This window comes from Erithacus rubecula, assembly GCF_903797595.1.
Source record: "Erithacus rubecula genome assembly, chromosome: Z".
Taxonomy (NCBI): domain Eukaryota; kingdom Metazoa; phylum Chordata; class Aves; order Passeriformes; family Muscicapidae; genus Erithacus; species Erithacus rubecula.
In genome coordinates, this window is record NC_136661.1 from 9,445,442 (window position 1) to 9,468,029 (window position 22,588).

At 37.6% G+C, this 22,588-nt stretch overlaps 1 protein-coding gene across 2 annotated transcripts in view; it reads right to left on the reverse strand.

The window, feature by feature from the left end:
- Positions 1–22,588, reverse strand: part of CERT1 (ceramide transporter 1) — a 76,922-nt gene that overhangs the window by 15,835 nt on the left and 38,499 nt on the right. For both annotated transcript variants that reach the window (XM_079330248.1, XM_079330247.1), the window contains exons 4-8: positions 13,290–13,397; positions 12,360–12,498; positions 11,311–11,394; positions 5,812–5,969; positions 906–998 (exon numbers count right to left, since the gene is read on the reverse strand). In XM_079330248.1, the coding sequence (XP_079186374.1) occupies positions 906–998; positions 5,812–5,969; positions 11,311–11,394; positions 12,360–12,498; positions 13,290–13,397 (582 nt within the window). The remainder of the gene's footprint in view (positions 1–905; positions 999–5,811; positions 5,970–11,310; positions 11,395–12,359; positions 12,499–13,289; positions 13,398–22,588) is intronic.

A 22,588-nucleotide genomic window follows, 5' to 3' on the forward strand; every position in this document is an offset into this window, starting at 1 on the left:
TGCCACATGCTGGAACTGGGATTTCTCTGCAGCTCCTGGTGCAGACCACAGCAAAGCAGCTGGGCCCCTGCAGCCCTGGGAGGGTTCATGGAGGGGCAGAGATCCACCTGCAGCCCAGGGAGGGTCCATGGAGGAGCAGAGATCCACCTGCAGCCCAGGGAGGGTCCATGGAGGAGCAGAGATCCACCTGCAGCCCACTGAGGAGCCCACGTTGGAGCAGGTGGATGCCAATGAATGATGTGATCCTGTGGGAAGCCCATGCAGGAGCTTCTGGCAGCACCTGTGACCTCATGGAAAGAAGCTCATGCTGGAGCAAGTTTACTGGCAGGACTGTGAATCCATGCTGGAACAGCCTGTTCCTGAAGGACTGCATCCTGTGGGAAGGAGTCACGCGGAGCAGTTCATGAAGAACTGCAGTCCATGAAAAGGACTCATGTTGGAGGAGTTCATGCAGAACTGTCTCCTGTGGGAGGAATTGCACACTAGAGAAGGGTAGGACTGTAAGGAATGCTCTCTGTGAGGAGGAGAGTGGCAGAGTCAATGTGAGATGAACTGACCACAACCCTGTTTCTCTCCTCTTGGCACAGCTGAGGGGTAGAACGTAGAAAACCTGGAAGCAAAGTTAAACCCAGGAAGAAGAGAGGAGTAGGGGAAAGGCGGTTTTGAGATATGATTAGTAATTAAGCTGGATTTCCCCAGCTGAGTCTGTTTTGTCTCTGTCAGCAATTGGTGAGTGATTTTTCCCTGTCCTTATCCCAACCCAGAAGACTTTCATTATATTCTCTCTCCCCTGTCCATCTGAGGGGAGTAGTACAATGGCTTAGTGGGTACCTGATATCCAGCCAGGACCAACCCATAAGAAAAAGTCATAGTGTTTTAAAAAATTCAAAAAGTAGAACTCTTACCTCATAGTCTGGCCCTCCAAAGTGGGACTTTTTCTTCAGTTCTGTCACAGCATTTTTGTATGCTTCTTCAATTCTTCTCCTTTTCTCTGTCTCCTGTAAAATTACATGAGCACTTGATGCAGTGAATATGAATTGTCAACATGCTAATAAATGGAATGACCAGGGTAGTATTTTTTCCAAGCAGCAACTGCAAAGCTGATGAGTTTCTGAATTTACTTGCTTGTATGCAATATATGTGAATATATAATAGAAAACTTGAGGAACTAGCTACCTTGAGGATACCTTCTAAATCAAGTGGAAGAAACCAGATCAGCAAGCAAAAACTGGTTTCTAAGTTTATGCATAGTTGTTCATTGTTTCGTTTGGGGTCATACTTTCTGATACTTCACATAAACCTCCTTGACACAGATGCTTGACTGGGGATAACAAATGGTAAGAACTAAAACTGGCAAAAAGCAAGCTTGATGAATGTAGTTATACACTGATAAGTCATATCCTGTAAGTTTGTATGTATAATTAGGGCAATTAGAATAATTTTGTGGACTCCATGCAGAGAGTGCAACTTGACATCCTTCTCCCATAACAGGTTGTGACTGTACTAGCAGCCAGTCCATATAGGCACCTGATGGTGACTATATCATTGTGTATTTTGAATAAAATAACAATAATGCCAAAATCAGACTAATACTGCCTCTATAAATTCTGCATACTGCCAGACAGTTTCCATTAAAAAGCTATAAACACTTCTGACATTTTTGCAAAAATCAGGTTTTTTTCACAAGATGTTTCTGTGTTCCCTTTCAAAATCACTTCAGATGAAGCCAAGTTAAGTCTCAAGGTGGACATCACATACTACTTCTTGCAGATATGGATATAATTATTTAGCAACCCAAATTGGAACATAGAGATTTAGTGGAAAACCCTGAAGCAATATCAAAAGGCTGATTTTACTAACTGAGAATTTGGTGGTAACATTCCCTTGAACACATTTTGCAGTTAAACAATACTTCTGATGTAGAACAAGGTAGTATAGGTTTACACACACACACAAAAAAAACCCCCACTTTGATGTAGACAATATTGTCTTTAACTGTGACTGTAGGCTTCTCCCTTCTGAAACTATAAAGGAGACAGTACCTGCTAAGAGATTTCACAAAACTTCACTTCTATCTTTTAAAAAAGGAACTGGAGAGTTCTGAAGGTATATAAAGCATGACTTGATCTGCAAATTAGTTACAATTCACATGCATCAAAATACAACTCTCCAAATTTGCCAGCTTCTCTTGGCAATAGTATTAAGGAAGGCAGAAACAAGAATAGAAGAATGCTGCTGCAGTCAAGACAACATGAAAAGCATTATCACAAAGACTGATGCAAGTAAAACAGTGGATCAAATACTAATGACAAAATACTTTGTGTATACAACGTGTATACGTTTTCAGGAAAGTCTATTTTAAAATACGTTCAATGTATTATATGCTGTACTGGAAACAAAAAGTCAAGCTCAAGATCTTAAGAGCCAAGTGTAAAAGGTGGAAAGAAAAGCTGTAACTACAATTACTTCAGATAATACTTTAGATAATGCTTCATATCAATTTCATTCTGGACATTTGACTATTTTGGTAATGAAAGAAAACTAACCATGGAATCCATACTTCTATCATCTCACAATACTTACTTCCTTCTCAGAGAAGTTTACACAGAGATTCAAGAAAATCAAGGGTAAAGAGATCTACACCATTCTCATCCCATATGTATCTATCAGATGGAAAACAATGTCTTTTGATCAGGCACATAGTTATAAAAGCTGTTCTTACAAAGTGATATTTAAGCACTAAAACAAAAAGACAGAAACTAAACAAAAGCAGCTCTACCACTGTGGAATATTGCTACCAGAGGTCTGAATACATTAAATTGCTGTCTTAAGGGTGTAGGCATCAAGGTACTGCCCACACGGGTAGCATTTGTGGGAGAAGACTGGGGCTGCCTTATGGCAGACAAATGTGGCTCTTGCAAGCTCCAAAACAGACTCACTGCAACACACAGCTGAGCCCATCCACATGTGTGTGACATTTCTCTGAGGCAAGAAAAAAAGGAGTAAAAAACACTCTATGGAGAGAAGAATTTGAAGAAAAAATTAGAAACTGCAGAGGAGATAAGATCAAGAAGATGAGGAGGTGCAGCTCTAGGGCAGAGAACATATATGTCCACACTGTGGGGGTATTTCCTGAAGGAACCATGTCCCATGAAGCATCCACACTATATCAGATTTTTCCCAGGGGACTGCCACTGATGGAGGCTACCTGCACCAGAACTGGGAAAAAGTATGAGGAGGAAGGAATGGCAATGATGAAACTCTTTGAACTAACTGCAAACCCTCCATTCCTCACTCTGCACTGCCTGGCTGCTAGCAGGCAGTAAGGTTATGGAACATACTACCTCAAGTGAGGGCACACAGCACGTACTGAACAATCCGGGCATCAAGCCCAGCCAGCAGGGGTTTATGAAAGGCAGGTCCTGCCTAACTTGAGTTTCTACGACAGGGTGATTTGCTTAGCGGATGAGGGAAAGTCTATGGATGTTACCTGTCTAGATTTAATTTTTATACCATTTCCCACAGCATCATCTTGGAGAAACTGGTAGCCCATGGTTTGGATGAGTAAACTCTTGGCTGGTTAAGAAACATCTGTCTGGATGGCTAGGCCCAGATGAACAGAGTGGTGAACAGAGTTACATCCAACTGGTGGCCAGTGACCAGTGGTGTTGGTTGGCACAGCTCAGTATTTGGGCAAGTCAGGTTTGTATCTTTATGGATGACATAGATATCTTTATGGATGACCTAGACAGAGGCATTCAGTGCAGCCTCAGTCATTTTGTAGGCGACAACAAGCTGTGTGGGTTATTGATGTGCTGGAGGGCAGGAAGGCTCTGCAAAGGGATCTGCGCAGGCTGGATCATGGCCCAGGGCCAGTGGTGTGAGGTTCAACAAGGGCCAGTGCTGGGTCCTGTCCTTGGGTCACAACAATCCCAGGCAGTGCCACAGGCTGGGGCTGGAAAGGTCCTGGGGGTGCTGGTGCCAGCAGCTGAACATGAGCCAGCAGTGCCCAGGTGGGAAAGAAGGCCAATGGTATCCTGGCCTGGATCAGCAATAGTGTGGGCAGAAGGAGCAGGGATTACTGTCCCCTGAACTCAGCACTGGTGAGGGTACACCTCAAATCCTGTGTCCAGTTCTGGGATCCTCAATTCAGGAAGGATGTGGAGATGATGCCCAGAGAAGAGAATGGAGCTGATGAAGGGTCTGGAGCACAAGTCCTGTGAGTGCCTGAGGGAGCTGGGGGTGTCCAGTCTGGAAAAAAGGAGGCTCAGGAAGATCTCATTGCCGTCTACAGCTGCCTGAAAGGAGGCTGTAGCCAGGTGGGGTTGGTCTTTTCTCCCAGGAAAATGGTCTCCAATTGCACTGGGGAGGGCTACATTGGGTATTAGGAAAAAGTTCTTCACTCAAAGGGCAGACAAGCATTGCAACAGACTGCCCTGCACTGGCAAGTGGTGGTGTCAATGACCCTGGCAATGTTAAAAAAGGTGTAGATGTGGCACCCAGGGACATAGTTTAGTGGTGGACCTGGAAGGGTTACCTTAACCATTGGACTTGTTGAGGCTTGAGGTCTTTCCCAACCTTAATGACTTTATGATTCTAGGTAGAAGAGCCTACAGGGAAGGAATAGAGTTGAGCTCAGGCCAAGCAGCAAGAAAGCTATCCTAGTGTTTGCTCTTCTGTCTCTCATTAAGTTCACATTATTTTAAATCAGGAACAAATTGATTTTATAGGATATAAGGCAAATTTTTTTTCACTCTAACAAAGGGTGAGCAGTAGACCTGCTCAGAAGAGCTGTGCTGTCTCTGGCCTTGATAAAGCCCTGAGCAACCTGGTCTGTTCAAACTGTCTTTAAGATGAAGGTTAGTGCAAGACAGACCCTTTGACATCTCCATCCAACCTGAATTCCCCTATGATCCTACAAAGAGGCTTCAAGTCTTGGATCTACTGTAATTCCACCAATTGCTCAGCTGAACCTGTAAAGAATTGTTGAGAGAAGTCACAATATAGTGACACAGGGCCTTTGACATATGCACAAACAGTATAGAAGACAGGGTCAAGTATTCAAACATGGATATATTTTGTCTGGATATGTTCACTCTTTGAACAGAGTACCACAAAGAGTAAGATTTGACACATGATATATACCACATGGAAACGTGGAATGAGAACAGAATGACAACTTCACTGCACACCAGCCAGAAATGGCAAGATTCTAGAAATTAAAGTCTGAACTCCAACCTGCCATGCCTCCAACAACCCATCTCAGACAAGAAGACACTGCTCCTTTAGAGCTTTTACAGTAGTTGAGTAGTTTCAGAATGAATTATCACTGCCTAATTAACAGATACTCTAACAGCACACAGAAGATTTAACCAATTGGTATAAAGCATAACATAATTTCCCCAATTTCCTAAAGGAAAGTGAAAAAATTTAATCTTGAGGAGACATATAAAGTTAGAACTGGTTGGTCTCCCCAGTGTTGACACCACCACTCATCATACTAAGACATTCCACATCATTTTGCAAGCACAAATTAGGTCTATGTCAGAAGGCTGTAAGCAACAGACTTGCTACTATGAGAATTTCAGCTTCTATATATAGATATAAAGAAAATAGGACTATCACCAGTCAGAACAAGGCTTCTTAATATTTTATAGGGTTAATAATTAAAGCACCTGAAATCAAGAACTGGTGTATATAAAAATAAAAGCATTCATTTGAGTACAAAAGTTAGTAACAGTTTATTTGAAATTTCAAATTTCAAGCTACAGAAACTTTTTTTCAATAAAACTAAAAGGAAAATGATCTCACCTTATCGAGCCTTTTTTGCCAGCTTTCTTCACGTTTAACCATTAGTTCAATACAATGAGAGAGTGTAGCAAGGATTCCAGCAGTAGTTGCCTTGAAAGTTATAGCTTCTCCTTTAAAGTCTATGCCATTAATTCCTTTGGGTGTCACAAGTGGAAACACTAAAAACACATATATGAGATCACTGATAGCTGCCTGAATCAAACTAGCACTTCACATGTATATGTAATATTTGAAGACAAGAGATAGGTTAGAAAATTAATTCAAAAATAAAAATCTAAAGTGGTAATAATGTCCACAGCTATCCAAAGGATAAAGAAAAAGATTCAAAAGGAGAAACAGATCTTTGCAGGTTCATCTTGCTATACTGTATTTCAAGCTGCTTGTAATGCTGTATTACTCTGCACTCTGCAAATCATGTGGGTGGAGGGAGTGGTAATAGTTTGTAACAATAGCAGTTTGACAGCTTGAAATGGGGCCTAATTAACACAGAGCAACCTTAAAACATATCAGACTCAGCACTAAGAAAGGAACAATTTCAAAATGTCATCAAACCCAAAATGTATAATTCAAGGTTGTTTTAAGCATGTAATTACAGATTTTAAAACCTCAAAGTAAAAAGGTATAAGATAAAAGCATCAAATGAACTGAATTTTCCAAGTACTGTGAGTTTTACAGTTCCAAGAACTGCTTCATGCTGTCAACCAGACCATCTGTTGCTAAGGCTATTTAAACAAGTTGCTGAAAATGTGTGACAGAAAAAGTAACTATTATATGTCACACTGGTATGTAGGTTGACATAATAACATACCAAGCACTGCACATGAATGTCAGAAAATACTACAAAGCAGAACTAACGCTCAAATTGAAACTGACTGAACCCAGCAAGTTAAAAGTAACTCCTGCTATTGCCAGAGACCAAGCTCATGACTTATCACCTGGCTTGAAATTTTTTCTCCAGTCTGTCAACATACCACTTTTACAGTTTAAAAAACACAAATTAATATCAAGTTTATTTGTCTGCAAGAGCAGAGCAGAACTTCATTCTGTAACAATAGAGCACAGCATCTGCACGTTGGGAACAGAAAGCAGTCATCACATGGTCTTCAGCAGTGGTTTAAGTCTCTAGAGGTTTTATATGCCTCCCTTTTAGAAGAAATCAAACTCATTTTCAAATAAGTGATTACAGATTATAAATGACATCAAATACCTCAAGAAGCACATATACTATGGTAGAACATAACTTTTTTTTTTCATGTTGATCAAGAACATTTTGTAAAAGGTAAAGATGATGATGGCTGAAGTAAAAAAAAAAAAAAAAAAAGGAAAGCAAGTGAATGGAAAAAATGTTTCATTAATGATAATGAACAAAGTAGCTCTCCCTCCCCAACAGCTGCAGAGGGAACACAGAGGGGAGTGAGATTGAAAGTGGCATAAATTGGAAAGGAGGTGAAACAGCAACTCCACTGAAAACAATTAAAATTATACAAGAACTTGGATGATAATACTCCACAATTTAAAAAGATGGTTTTACACTAATAATTTCTCCTGTTGATGTAGGTTATGTTCACATGAAGGCTTAACAGCACAGCTGTAATGCTTACATATGTGATTTTTCTTTCTCAATTAGGAAATATGTAGGCAGAAGAAACTGCCACTAGTTACAACATTATATAAATAATTTCAGAAATCTCTGCAGTAGAATTTAAGGGAAATATGGCAATACAGCTTAATTTTCTGGAAAAGAGAACTTTCTTCCCTTTCTAGGTCTCAGTCACATCTCATTAACACTTCCATACAGTTCTAAGTCATTCTTTAATTACTAGTCTCAGACTGTGATAGATGCAGAGCTGCAGCCCTCAAGTCAGTAACTGAAGTTTTTCAGCCATTACAGCTAGGGCAAAAATGAACATATCACAGAAGGATGTAAAAAATATTTCTTTGAAAAGATGGTCACTCTACAGATTTCTTATGATGGATACAAGTATTTTGATTCATTCCTAATCACAAGAATCATCTGTCTTTCTGAAATGTGTTGGGAGATGACCCCAACCTCAAGAACAACTGAGCTTCAGCAATTCACAAGTACTTGTGAGATTTTCTATTTAGAGAGACCAAACATCTTTTCAATTCCTTTTTCACACTTTTTTTTTCATGTCAGCTACAGAACAATTATTTCAAAATTAAATCAGGCATCTGGTGCTCTATGTTTAAAGGTAAACATAATAGGAAAGGGTTCTTACTGTTGCAACTGCTCTTTGGTTATCAAATTGCATGCAGTCAATTGAAAAAAGCAGATTAATTTGTCTCCCGCCCTAATTTCAATTTCAACATCTCCCAGGCAGTTCATTTTTCATTTTCCCATCTATGCTCCATTTCTGATTATTTTCTCTTGCCTTTCATACAAGAAATTATTCAAGCCATTCTTTAACTTTGAATAGCTCCTTAATTTTTCTCTCCTAGACCTCTGTGTCTGTTAGGATAGGTGTTTTCTCTTCTTGTTCCCAAAATTCTGCTGGTAATACCTTCTCACTGTTTGATCAAATATATTTTCCAGAGAAACAGGAAAGCACTCTAAAGACAGTAAGTAGTAAGATGTTCTCCCATCTTTTCCATTTTATACCCCCTTAATATTTTATGTCACTAAACTAATTCTAAGTGAAAAACATTTGTGTCCATAAACCATTTCTTGATACCTACTGTTGCTATCTTCTTTGAATTGCAATAGGATCAATATGATTAGTTTTCCTTTAAGAATCCAAATTTTTCAGCAATATTTTGGAAAATATTTTTCCTCCATTCAAAGCACAAAAATCCAACATAAATCTCTGCTGTAATTTACATCAAATTTCTCTCCTTCAGCCTTTGTATCATTTTCATCTTTATAATTCCAGTACAAAAAACATCTTCCAGGTGGTTCCTTAAGTAGGTTACACCTGCTCTTCTACTCTTAGAAAATTTAAATCCAAATATGTTCTCTTTCTGGAGGGGATGAATGGAAACACTTAGAGATCAAGATTCTACACTCCTGAATATAAGATCCCAGTGGGCAAATATGCATTGGCCAGACACCAGACCTCAGTGTTGTACATATATGATCACGGTTCCAGTTACCAGATCATCTAATTGGAAAGTGACCAATGTATTTAAACAACTTCATAATACTCTACTTACCTCTTCACTTAAAGATACATAGAAGACAGAAAACAAAAAGACTCCCTTATCCAAATCACCGTCAGAACAGTACACAAATGTACATAATTGCATTAACTTTCTCCTCCCACCTAGAGAACAAACTGCAAAAGTAAATGTGAATCTGGCCCCTTAGGTCAGTCTTAAATCTAATGATTTGATCTTTGGATTGGTTCTCTAGTAGTTTCAATAGTAGGCTTAAACACTCCTCCATATCACAGTAAGCTAAATTAAGAGGTTGAACCTATGCCTCACTTCCTGAAACATTGAAAGGAGAATGGTCCCAGAATAAACAGGCAACCACAAGCTACAGTTGAGAAGATTAAGAGTCATTCCAGAATGGGACAGAAATTTCAGGAAGCGAACCTGAAATTTGAGAAACAAAATTTGAACAGTTGTACTAAGGCTAAGCTTTAAAAATGGTGAAGTTGAAGATAAATCTTTCACTGCCAGTTAGTCTGACCTTTTTTCCTGCCCAATATATGAGCATGCCTGTCTCAACCTGAAACATCTACCTCTCCCACTGTATCACTTACAATTCGACTTTGAGACAGAGTCCAATTTTTCATTTCTAATCAAGCTTTGCGTGAGCACTCAGCTACTAAATATTTAATGAATTTAGCCATTAGAAATCAAAGTGAGGCACAGAAAAACTGAAATGGTGATAAATATTTTCATAAAAATAATTGATGGAAAGCAAATTTAATGGACTACAGGACTCATAACAACTAGAATTAGAAGTTCTGCAAAAGACAAAGGGTTGCAGGATTACTTCCAGTAGAAGCTATAATGAGTGAGTTTGTACAGATATCCACAACACCAGGTACCAATTTCTTAGCATGTAAGTTCCCAAAAGCTTGATGACCAGTTGCATTAAAAATACACTTTCCTAATGACAATCCCCATGGTAAATGCATATATATTGCAGATGTGCTAGAACAACATAGATATGAAAAAATTTTCTACAGGTGAATTAAGCTGAAACTCCTACATGATTGTACCAAAACTGAGTTTGACAAAGATATCTCTTCCATAATGAATCATGCAGTAGAATTAAACTCTTACTTAACATTCATTAAGGAAGGTTTTTTCAGTTTTCTGACATCTAACCTAACAGTACTAAAAAAAAAAAAAAAAAGTACAGTTTCATACAGACTGTAGGGTTAGTGGTACCATACATCTGCTTACACTTGCTTCAAAACTTCAATTTTATGCTACTTAATGTCAGAAATCAGCATCAAAATAAAACCTCAGTAGAAAAATCTACTTATGAGATGAATTATGGAAGTAACCCGAAAAGCTCCTTCCATTCCCTTTCTTTTCCTCTTCCATCACAACAGTTTTGGATATGCTCTAGAAAAAGCACTTAAATACAAGAAGGAAATATATAATATATGGGAACAACAGCCAATTAAAAAGAAACAGAATACACAGAAAAGGCTTGCTTTGTCCTGTATTTTCTAGATTCCTCAGGAAAGTATTTGCATTTTAAAAAACATTTCTGATGAGTAATTTGGAAGATTCCATCACACTTGATACTGGAGCTGTAACATCCAACTTGTGAATCAAGTCTAAGAAATACCTTAGGACTAACTGAATTGCCAACAAGTTGAAGTGTAAACACTACAATACTTCAGTCAGAAAACAAGAGAAGGTCTAAGAAGAATGCAAATACAATTTAAATTCATACACAACTTTCTTCAGGCCAGAACTATCAGATTTCTCAAACAGCAATACTCGCATGAGTTCTTCACATTTGCTGCATGGGTACAGTGAGTACAATAACTAGTTCATTTAGGATAACAATAAAAATCAGAATTTGAACATTAGAGCAATGAAAAGGACAGCAAAAAAGTGCTAAAATTATAAGTGAGAATCAGTAACAGTGTTAACTTAACCATTCCATAGCCATAATAGTTGGGAAAACCACAGGGGGACATCCCTAAGCAAAAAAGCACTCAACTCCAAACTCCTAAATACTTGCAATAACTTGTTACAAAATCTCTGCTCCCAATATTTGAATAATGCAGCCCTTCCAATAGAATTTTCTAGAGATAATGACTTTAGACACAGAATAGGAAATTTCCATTTAACAAGTTTGCATTAGTATTTGTGTGAATTAGGAACAACTCAAGAGAATCACAAAAAGCTGCTAAAGAATTATAACGTGACTAAGAACTTCCATTCACACACACTTAAATTCTTGCCAGTTTCTGCTTATAAAAGAGCATAAACTACCTGTCTTGTAACAGATTATCACCATACCATTCACTCTGATTTTCATCACTCAAAAAACTGGGACACACTTACATTTTTCTTTACTGCTGTTACTGTTATGTACAAAATCTCCATCAGGACGTACTGTAGGGAAATCGTCTTCATCATCTTCTACCACTAGATTAGAGAGAGAGTGTATTATGGGAGTGAGAAAGCTTTTCTAGTTTTTTGGTGTGCAAGAGAAAGTTAAGACTGTCTTCATGGTCAACCAGCACCTTTCTCTATAATGACTGCCATGACCCCTCCCCCTCCCTTTTCGGTTTGGTTTGTTGTTTTGTTGGTTTTTTTTTACCCAAGACTACTACCAGTAAGTGTCAGTTAACAGAAGAGTCTAACATTGCTCAGCATTGAAGTTTAACATTCAATTCTCTGATGAGAGCAACATACTTTAGTGTTACGAATGGTTAAGTAGGAGCCATGATTCAGTATCTAATCTTCTACATTGGAAAATTAAAAAGAAAAAGTGGAATTGCACTTCTCTGGTGTTTTATTGCCATGGAAAGTTTCACGCTGCCAGAACATAGGCATGAATAAAAATGCCTCAGTAGAGTGTGCAGATACAGTGACAAGCTGTGCTCTGATACAAGCAATTCAGAGATATGGATACATCCACATCACAGTCTAGTACAGTCTTAAGTGTGCATTCAATGTTCTATTTCCAGCCAACATATCTCAGAAGCATTACTTAAGGCAGCACTTTTGACTTTTTTAAAAACAGTGTATTGTTACTACCAAAACTAATATTCCATTTGTTTTTTAAAATAATAGGTAACAGACAGCACAAAATTGAACTCATGAGGCTTAGCAGTTGATATTCTGTAACAAAACACTTAAAAAGATAATTGCTTTTATACAGTTGACAGCTGCAGGTTAACATCAAGGCGATTTTAAAGCAAATCTGAATTCTAAAGTAAAAGTAATAAACATGTTTATGCATTTATGCAAATTAATGATCCTTTACTAAGCTAAGTTTAAGATGCGTATTTTATTTACATATTAAGTTGCATTGTAACAGTATCAAGAGATTTCCTTTGTAAAAAGCTACATTCTACTGAGGGAAGAGTTTTCAGTTACAGTGTTACCTTTATCCCTCTGGAGCTCATCTTTGGAAACTGCATCCGCACAAGCATCAAAGTATTTCTGTAAAGTATCAACTTGTCTACACAAGATGTCTCTAAAAGTTTCCATTTCTGCAAGCTTCTCACGTAAGCTGTGGCCCTTCTGAAAACATAAAGGAAAAAAGACTTTCTATATAATGAACAACAGCTTGACACAGTATAATTACAATTTAATTTTAAAAAATATATTTCTGAAGCTATAAAGAAGAAATTGAAGTACACTGAGGGCATTTTAGATACCAGCAATTATGAAATACTGTTAATGTCACAAGAAATCATGTCAGAGTATTCCTTACTCATTTCGTCAATGGTTTCAATGTTTTCTCTTGGCTGCACCTGCTCTTCAGAGTACTCCACAAAAGCTTATTAAAAATGTTAACTTGCATACTACCAGCTTTATATGTATTCGCCTGAAAGCAGTCAGCTCCAGTTTAAGTTTTGTTCCAATCCTTATTTTTTCCAATCCTTATTCTCTTTTCTTGTGCTGTTCCTCTTCTGCTCTCCCAGAAGAAAAGCAGTTCATATATTAAATACTCATGCATGAAAAAAGGGAAGCCATAATCTGTCAGCCAGTGCTATCTCACACTTATTACACTATGGAATTAGTGTTGTTTTCATTTGGAGCCCAGGATATTCTGGTGAGTAAACTAGATGAAGTTAATGAACACACTCATAAATTCCATCTTCTTGCCACAGAAGATGACACCACAGTTTAAAAGGGACGATTGCATGAGAGAGCTTTTCATCTATTCACTATTATATGATGGACTACTGAAACTTAAACTAAATATTTTGCATTTTTTCTATAATTATGTGAATGAGTCTTCATACATTACTACTTCTCCAGTTGTACATTACTTAGGAGCAAATGCTAGGAAAACTTTTTGCACCAACCTTGAATGAAGAGGTGGATGTTGCTGAGTATCCACTCGCTCCAGACACAAGAGACACCATGGAGCCATGGCGTCGCAAACTTGACTCTGATCCATAGCCGGATTCAGTCTAAAAAGCAAACCACACAAAACACTAGAGAGCTGAGGCTTTTGATAAAACAGAAATCATGAAAACAAGATTAATGTAACTCTGAAACCCACCCATTTGGTTTTAACAGTAGAAGTTTATGTAACTCAAACTTGTGCCTGTGTCTCAGTATCTGTGATGTTATTATGAACTTGATTTTTATAATCAAATCACATGCAAAATAATTTGTGATCTACAATGAATTGTATATCCCCAAAAAGACACAACAATATAAATTTAATGGTTTAAAAAAGGGACAGTGTTTCATTATTTTAGTTTATGTAATATCTAAGTAGTAACTTTCACACTCTACAATTAATTGGGTGATTAAACATGGTTCAGTCTCAAAACCATCAGCTTCAGTCATTTTGTCCAATCATACAAATAGTTCCACTTTCTTTTTAAAAGCAACAAAATAGATATTAAAGAAAATCAGAAAGTTACTTCCATAAGGTTTTTTTCCTGTTTCAGCCTTTTTTGGCAAAATTATTTATAGTAGCCTGAAATAAATTTTTCATGAGAACCAAAGTCTACATAAAACAAGGTAAGACAAGGTAAAAATTAAGAAAGAGGATACAGCAACTAACTAAACAATGAAAAAAGAAAAACATCTCTTGATTTGAATAACACTTAAAATATCAAAAATAGAGTTTTAACAAATTTCCTCACAAGCCAAAGAAAAGAAGATTTTGAGGAATAGAAGAAAAAGAAATTTCTCTAAGTGTTAATGTAAATGATGTGCATGGCAAAGGAGATGAAAAATCCTGACAGACAACGTAAGCAATAAACAGATGGTTCAGAATAATACATGAAATATTGTTAGCAGATGACTTTAATCAAATAGCCAGAGACAACAGTGAAGGACTTCTGACAAATAAATTCTGCAGTAGCACCGAAACTCAGAGGGGCAGGGAGAAGAGAGACAAAACAAATGGTACAGAACAAATAAGCAATGATGAAATTCCAGTTGTTGTACATTTAACAGAAACTTTGGAAGCTGTATAGGCTTTGAGAAGGCAGGAGAGCATTGATAAGTTCAAAACCATAGAAACGTAAAGAGTTCTTTGAGGTGTCAGTTAAGAATTTGGGCAAAGTTATATATGTCTGAGTTACAAGTAAGAGTTTGGGCATACAACTACTTTGTTTCAAAAGCATTTAGTAACCGTAAACCTGAAGAGTCACCCAATACTTCCAAACATTTCTTTTAAAATTTCCTTTATATACAAATATAAAAAGACTTCACTGTTTGATCAGTACCTTTAATATTTATTTAAGCATATACCACAAATCTTAAGATGATTCAATGCTTTTATTACAGTCAGTTTGACAGTGAAAATTAATTTAATTTTCTCTGTAAGTTATACATACCAGGAAAGATGATAAAACTTCATTTTAATTGGACATGACTTAAATAACAAATCAATTTTAAAATGTAGCCAAAATACATTGAGGTAAGAGTATTTTAACTAAGGATAGCAAAATTTTTTTCCTTAAAGTGAGAATGACACACCTATGCAAGACCTTACTTTAAGCTTCGAAAGTTAAATTTCTGGATTTCTTTACTTGAGATTTAGTCAAAGGCACACCTTTATAGTCCTACTTTAGAACTTCCAAGAATACTGGCAAACTTATAAGTAGAAAATCTGATGCCTTATATTCTACATCTGAATTAAATCCTTTTCTTCTAATACTATGCATACAGTCAATGCTCAGCTAATTTAGTTCACAAAATAAAAACTGAAGGTGAAAGAAAAAAACCAACATCTCTTTCCATATCAATATGCATTAAATATTTTAAGGTGCCTTTTCAGCAGAATATTTCTCTGTCACTTATGCTTGTGATAATTAATTTCACTAAATAATTTATCCACAATACAGAATCATATATGTAACAGTTATATGGATACAGCTATCAGCTTGCAAAGTTCAACAATAAAAAAGTGCAGTATAATTGACTGTTACCAAGAAGCAAATTCAGCAGGCATTAAAAGCAGACTGAACAGCACACATCATGAATCAAAAGCATGTACATTTTCAGACCACGTTCACAAAACTGTGTCAGACAATTATGTTTGAATAGCCACAAGGAAAAAATAAAATTACATTGAGAATACTTATTTTTCAAAAGAACCAGAAAATAAGTACTCATTTGTAACTGATGCACAGAACAAGCCATCCTGTTCACAGCAGACACATGCAGGCAGATGAACACAAAGAAAGAAAGCATGAATCATGCAAAGCCCCACCATTCTACTACCGCAACATCTAAACGAGAGCAGGTCACTGCCGCATTTATGTCTTGCAAAGCAGATCATCGTTAACTAATCACTGCAGAAATAATCATTTACATTGAGAAGAGGAGCGTAGACAAAGCTTCTTCTGTTTACACAAATTTTAATTTCCCAAGATAAAAACTGGAAAAGCTGGTAAAGTTCATATGAAAGAAATCAACAGTCTCTGCTTGAAAACAAAATGACTTGTAGAAGTCGTATCAATTCATACCATCAAGCATTAATTGCAAATTGTCATGCTCGGTAAAAAGATGCAGTTCTTTGAAATTCCATGCATACATCACAGCTTCAAAGCTACATTAAAACATCTGGCATTTGATAGTAATTGCAACACCTTCAGCTTTCCAAGGGAATGCATGAATTCCATTAATCCTTTTGTTACAACAGACAAGAGGAAAGAGCCACATGATCCAAAGCTTCATGTGATCTTTTAACTGGAGCAGATGCTAGTATCAGCAACAAGGCAGTACGTCAGAAAAGCTGCTTTCAATAAAAAAAGCTAAGTATTTGCAGAATCAGATTGCAGATCTCTATTACTGCTCACACGCATCATTAAGTGGAAAAAATACCCTTGAATAAAACACAGAATCACAGCAAAGTTCTCCCACTTAAAAAATCAAATAAAGCAAATTATTCTCACATGTCTTCAAGGAATGATTTTGATTATGTCCCAATTTAGCGCCTGTGAAGCACTTCAATGTACGTTTGTTCACCAAGGCAGATATATTCAGTTAGCATTATAAATTATTTATTATTTTACATAACACAACCAGCAGGCAGCTCCACCCTTTAAGGCATACAGCTTACCCAGAAGGTGATGGAACAGATACTAGAACACAGTGACTCTGATCTCATTCTTTACAGTATTATATACAGAAAAATCCCACTCAAACATCCAAGAGATCAAGACATAATATTTTATGAAAAAAAACAGAAAATAGAAAAAAAGTAGTAACACCAAAGAGCTAGAAGGTGCTATGAAATGCTTGGTGGAAAATAAGTAGATAAGCTCCGTGAAATGACTTTATTACAAAGGCAGTTTTTAGATTTGCTACAAATGCTTCAGAAAGATGGGTTAGTGTTAGGATGTGCCAAGGCAGGACTACCCTAGGAAATCATTAAACAGTAAACACACCACAGACACTACAGGTCAGGCAGTTCAGGATGCATTTCTGAGGACTGTGTCTGTAGGTCTGATTCTTCAATTGCTCTTTAGCTGCTGACAATGGACATTTAAGGTTCCAAAACCAAGGTGGTAGTTAGCAGAATGGCAGAGATAGAAATTCCACAATCCAGGTCAGAGCAGCTGGATGATGATTCCCCACCCACAGCCTTTCCAAGCACAGATGACTATTTAAAAGGGAAGAGCTTCTAATCTGATGTTTTTTGCAACTGCAAAAATAAGGAAAGACCTGTAGACCTAACCTTCCTCCAGCAGTTCTATACCTTACAATTCCACAGTAAATATGCACATTATGTCCACAGAATGAATCCCCAGGAATTCCAAGTTGAAAAACATGTATAAAAATAAAACTCTCCACTGTGCAAAAGTACCAAAACCTATGCTGACAATAACTGCAACATGTAGTTTACTTAGTAATAAAACTAAAGCAGCTTGTCCTCCTGGGTCATAAGCAACTATAAGCAAGACTAGGAGAGGCTGTATTTATCCATTCCATGAATCTGTGCTGTCAGGAAAGGGACAGGTGAGGTCTGTATCGTAATACAAGAACTAATAAATTCCATTCCATTCTATTGAACACCAGCAGAAAAAGCACTGATGTTTTGGTGTCAGCTCCAAATGCACTGAAGTAATTGTTGTTACTTGCTTTTCGTGCTTTGAAAGCTAGTGGAAATAGCTAGAGATTTTAAAGAATGAATTAATTCCATTACATGTTGTCTGATCTTGATTTAAAGCTAGCACTTTCACAACTGTGCCTTTAAAAATAAGAACAGTTATGATCCCAAGGGAAAGCACTAGTCACATCGGCCTTTTCAGCAGTTATTAAAAATTGCATAATAGTTATATTAAATTTTATTGCATCGTCACAATGCATAAAATTCAAAAGGGAATGTTGCCAGTATTAATATGTAAGTGGTAACTAAGGCAGATGAGCCAGAGGGCAGCAGGAAAAGCTGCTGCAGGAGTCCAAGAACCGGCTCTCCCATGGAGCACCACTAGGTGGAGGGAAAGCCTGTGCCTTGCAGGGACTGAGCAGGCAGGGATAAGCCAGCCTGTCTCAACAGCAGGACGGAGCAAGGAGACTAAGGCACACATCGTGCTCACAGTTAACAGGCATTTAGGCAATCTTACTTATCCCTCAGAATGGCAGGGAATGAATGATTGCCTCCTACTCCAATTGTTGATTTAGTTTTATCTTTTAACCAAAGATAGTTAAGTATTACATTAATATCACCTCTGTAGAACCAGAAAACACATCAACCATCAGTATTATGTTGAAGAATCTTGGGCTAGAGACCAAGATAATGACATTTCGAAAGAGCACAGTTAAACAGTAATGAGGGTTTACTCGCCTTTGTGAACAAGGTGCTTGTTCCAAGCCTGGGCCTGTTTGCATATGCACTTGAGAGGCCTACACTTTGTTAATCAGAATAAACATTTTCCTAACAAGAAATGCTAGGATTCAAAGTACAGGTGCAGGCAAGGTTCTTACTTGCACTAAAAAAATAGACTACAAAAAGCTTTACAACAATGCAGAAGACATCTATCAGCAGATAAATATGCTTAGCTATCTATGCTTCTTATCTATAAGAAAAACTGCCAAAGCAAATACTACTGCAAAACCCACAAAGTCCCTTATTCACATACTGCAAATAGCAGCTATCTTGTCACTGCTAAATTCGGAAATAGATTGTTTTTTCCCCTCCACTCAATCTTTAGACATTTAGCAATCAGAAGAGAAATCTCTATCAAATGGCTGGCATACCCCTGAGTATTTAATATATAGTAAGCACAGAAGGATAAAGTTGGAATTGTCAAATTCCATAATATAATTGACAAATTATTTAATGGAAACTATTTTATCCTAAGGTAATATACCCTAAGGAAATATGCAACACATGCTGTTTGAATTGCAATCTCCTAACAGTAACTTGGGAAAAGTGGGGAAAAAGAAGGGTTTACTTTTCATACATTTCTTGCTTTGCACCTTGCACCCTATTAAAACTACCACATACAGTTTTTCACTTTCAAAACCTATTACCTACTCTTATTTCCTTCTTGAGGTGGCCACTGCCAGCTCTAAACATCTACTTCCCTCAAAAACAATGAGGGCTCACTGACCTATTACACATTTGAACCAAAGAAGTTATATGAAATAAGGGACTCCAATACATGCAACTTTTTGCCATGTTCCTGATACAGCTTCAGATTCCTCAAGTTGTACAGGGTTAAAGACTCAAAAACCAGCTGTTCTATTGAGTCAAAACCATGTTTGCTTAAAAACTAAGTCCAGTCTGGTTTAAAAGCTCTTTATGCAACAGCATTCCGTCATTAGTAGAAGTTTTACATGTGTTTCTAATCATGAATCAACTTGACAACATAAAGATTCCACATATTAAGCTCAAACTATATAGGCAATAATTCTGTCCAAAGGTAATTTTACTTTCAAACAAAAGGTGAATATATTTGATATGAAATATTAGATTTCTGAAGGTATAATTATCCAAGGAGAAACTCAGTCATTCTAGATGACAGGCAGAAAATAACCAGAATCATTAGCACAGAAGACTTCCCAGACCATTGAGTCCAACCCAACACCACCTTGCCAACTAGACCATAACAGTAAGCGCTACATACAGGCATTTACTGCAGGCCTCCAGCAGCTCCATTACTTTCTAGGCAGTCTAATCCTATACTGCCCTTTCAGTAGGGCAATGTCCACCCTGCAGAACCTTTCTACCCTCCAGCAGATCAACACTCCCACCCAACTTGTCACTTGCAAACCAAGTGAGGGTGCTATTGACTCCTCATCCAGATTGTAAGGGTATGACACAAAACCAGACCCAGTGCTGAGCCCCGGGGAACAGCATTGGTGACCAGTCACTCTCCAGATGTAACTCCATCCATCACCACCCTCTGGTCTCCACTATCCAGCTGATTTTTTACCCAGTGAACACTGCACCTGCCCAAGCCAAGGGCTGCCAGTTTCTCCGGGATAATGCTATGAGAAATGTTGTCAAAGGCTTTACTGAAGTCTAGGAAACATCTGCAGCCTTTCCCTCATCCACTAAGCAGGTCACCCCATCATAAAAGGAGATCAGGTCGGTCAGGCAGGACCTGTCCTTCAAAAAAAAAATCTATGCTGATTGGGCCTGATCTCCTGGCTGCCCTGTATGTGCCAATCATCACACTCTAGATACTCTGTTCCATAACCTTCCCCAGCACTAAGGTCACCAAGGTCAGGCTGACAGGCCACTGTTCCCCAGATCCTCCTTGAAGGTGGGCACCACACTTGCAAATCTCCTGTTATCTGGGGTGCCCCTGGTTAAACTAGGATTGACCATAAGTGATGCAGAGTAGCTTGGAAGGGTATTTCATCAGCTCCCTCAGTCCTCTTGGGTGAATCTCATTTGGCACCACAGACTTGTGAGTGGCTAGAGTGGCATGTGAGACCATCTCCTCCTGAGTTACAGGAAATCTGTTTTGATCCCATTTCTGTTTAACAGCTCAGGGGCTGCTTGCTCTGAGGACAGTTGCTCTCTCTTAAAGACTAAGACAAAGAAAAGCATAAAGTACCTCAGCCTTTTCCTTATCCTTGGTGACAGTGTTCCCCATCCACATGTCCATTAAAGGACAAAGATTTTCCTTGGTTCTCCTTTTGTTTTTAATGTATTTGTAAAAACATCAAACAATCTTATACAACAGTTATAGACTGAGCTCTAGCTAAGGTTTCCTCTTCCTAATTTTTTCTCTACATTACTTACCAACATTCTTGTACTCTTCCTAAGGTGCCTGCCCCAGCCTACATAGAAAGCAACACTAGTAAGATCTTAAGTCAAATGAAGCTGCTGAAGGATGTGGAACACAAGTCTGGTGAGGAATAGCTGAGGAAGTTGGAGTAGCTCAGCTGGGGAAAAAAGCAGTCTCAGAGGAGACATTATCACTCTTTACAGTTACCTGAAAGGAATCTGTAGTGAGATGGGTGTCAGTCTCATTATTCCAAGTAGCAAGTGTCAGGACAAGTTGCAGAAAGGGAGGTTCAGTTTAGACAGTGAATTTTTGTTTCATGGGAAGGGTTATAAAGCACTTGAATATAGTGCTCAGGGAAGTGGTGGAGTCACCACACCTGAAAGTGTTAAAAAAAAGTGTGGATATGGCATTTGATAACATGGTTTAGTGGTGAACATGGTGGTGGTGCTGGGTTGACTACTGAATGTGGAAATATTAAAAGTATTTTTCAATCTTAGAAATTCTATTAAATACTTGATACATGATGGCTTACCAAGATATCTAAAAAAAGTTACATGAAAACATTGTTTTACAAAGAATAACACCACATGATTCTTTAATTATCATTTTAATTTATGACTTAAGAACAAGTCTAACAGCATAAAACAAAAATGCAAAAGGAATAAATTACCTGAATACTTGCAATGTTTAGATGTAAGACCTAGCCACAGATACAGAAGGCAAAGATATGCATATAAAGTAGATCCTACATCAAAAAAACTTAGATTATAAAAGCAAACTCAGATTATGAGTTTATCTAATTTAAATGCTTTCTACATTTCATGTAAAAGACACATTTGGGTACACAAAAGGATAAAATGCAGTTAATTTCCAAAACTTTAATGAATCACCAATTGAAACCATGAGAGTATGTCCTTCTGTCACAAGATTTCACAGTATTCTATGGTCTAACAGGTCAAGATTGGGAAAATTCAGTTGTCATACACTCACATTACTTTCCTGTCAGTACCCACTTATCCGTTTAATCTCCCCTAGTCAGAATCGTGTGTGACCACTAGAGGGAAATAGAGAAGAGGAAACAGACACGGCTGGAGGTTACTAATGGTCAAAGACCAACAGTAACCCTTACCCTGTTCCTGCTCCAGTCCCTGGGCATAGAAGACTCCTTTTCCTGGTAGACAATTAAAACCAGAGCAGTTTTACCTTTAGCCTTTATAATTACATTTGAGACACATTTCTTAGTGAGGACGAAGTTTTCCACACAGCATTCAAGTAGCAACAATGATATTTAGCGCTGAATGGATGACAGTGAATTAGAAATTGGAATAGAGATTAAAGAAATTATTCTGAAACCAGACTTCTCAGCCAATTCAAAACAGTGAACCAACTCATTTTCAGTTAAGATTGTTCAAATCAAATCTGACAAATGTTCTGGCTCAGATTTTTTAGAACTTCATCTGACAAGAAGTAGCTAGGCTCAATATAATTTAGCTTTAAAAAAAGTTTAATACCTGACACAGAGAAAATTTGGCATGCGTGTCTCAAGCACCATGTCCAAGTAGAAGACTTTTCTTTACATTTGGCTGCTCAGTAATTATTCTGAAAACACACAGCTCATCATTAAAAAAAAAAAACTTTTATAAACCAGCCCAGATGAATAGGCACAGGATTTCTTCATATCCAGGTTGAAGTAGGGCCATCACATTAAGTAGGCCCTCATCAAACTAGTTTTCCCTGTGTGTACACTCATTTTGAGAAGCATCAGAAGAAAGTTTTAGTTAAAGCGTACCAAACCCATTTAATATCATGAAGTAATGATACAGACATATTTAATCTGAAATAAACTATCTATTCATAACACTTAAGTTTATACCAGCTTATTTGTAAGGAGTTTGTAGAACTGTTTTATCAAATGCAACTTTCAGAAAACTCATCTTTGAAAATTAAAA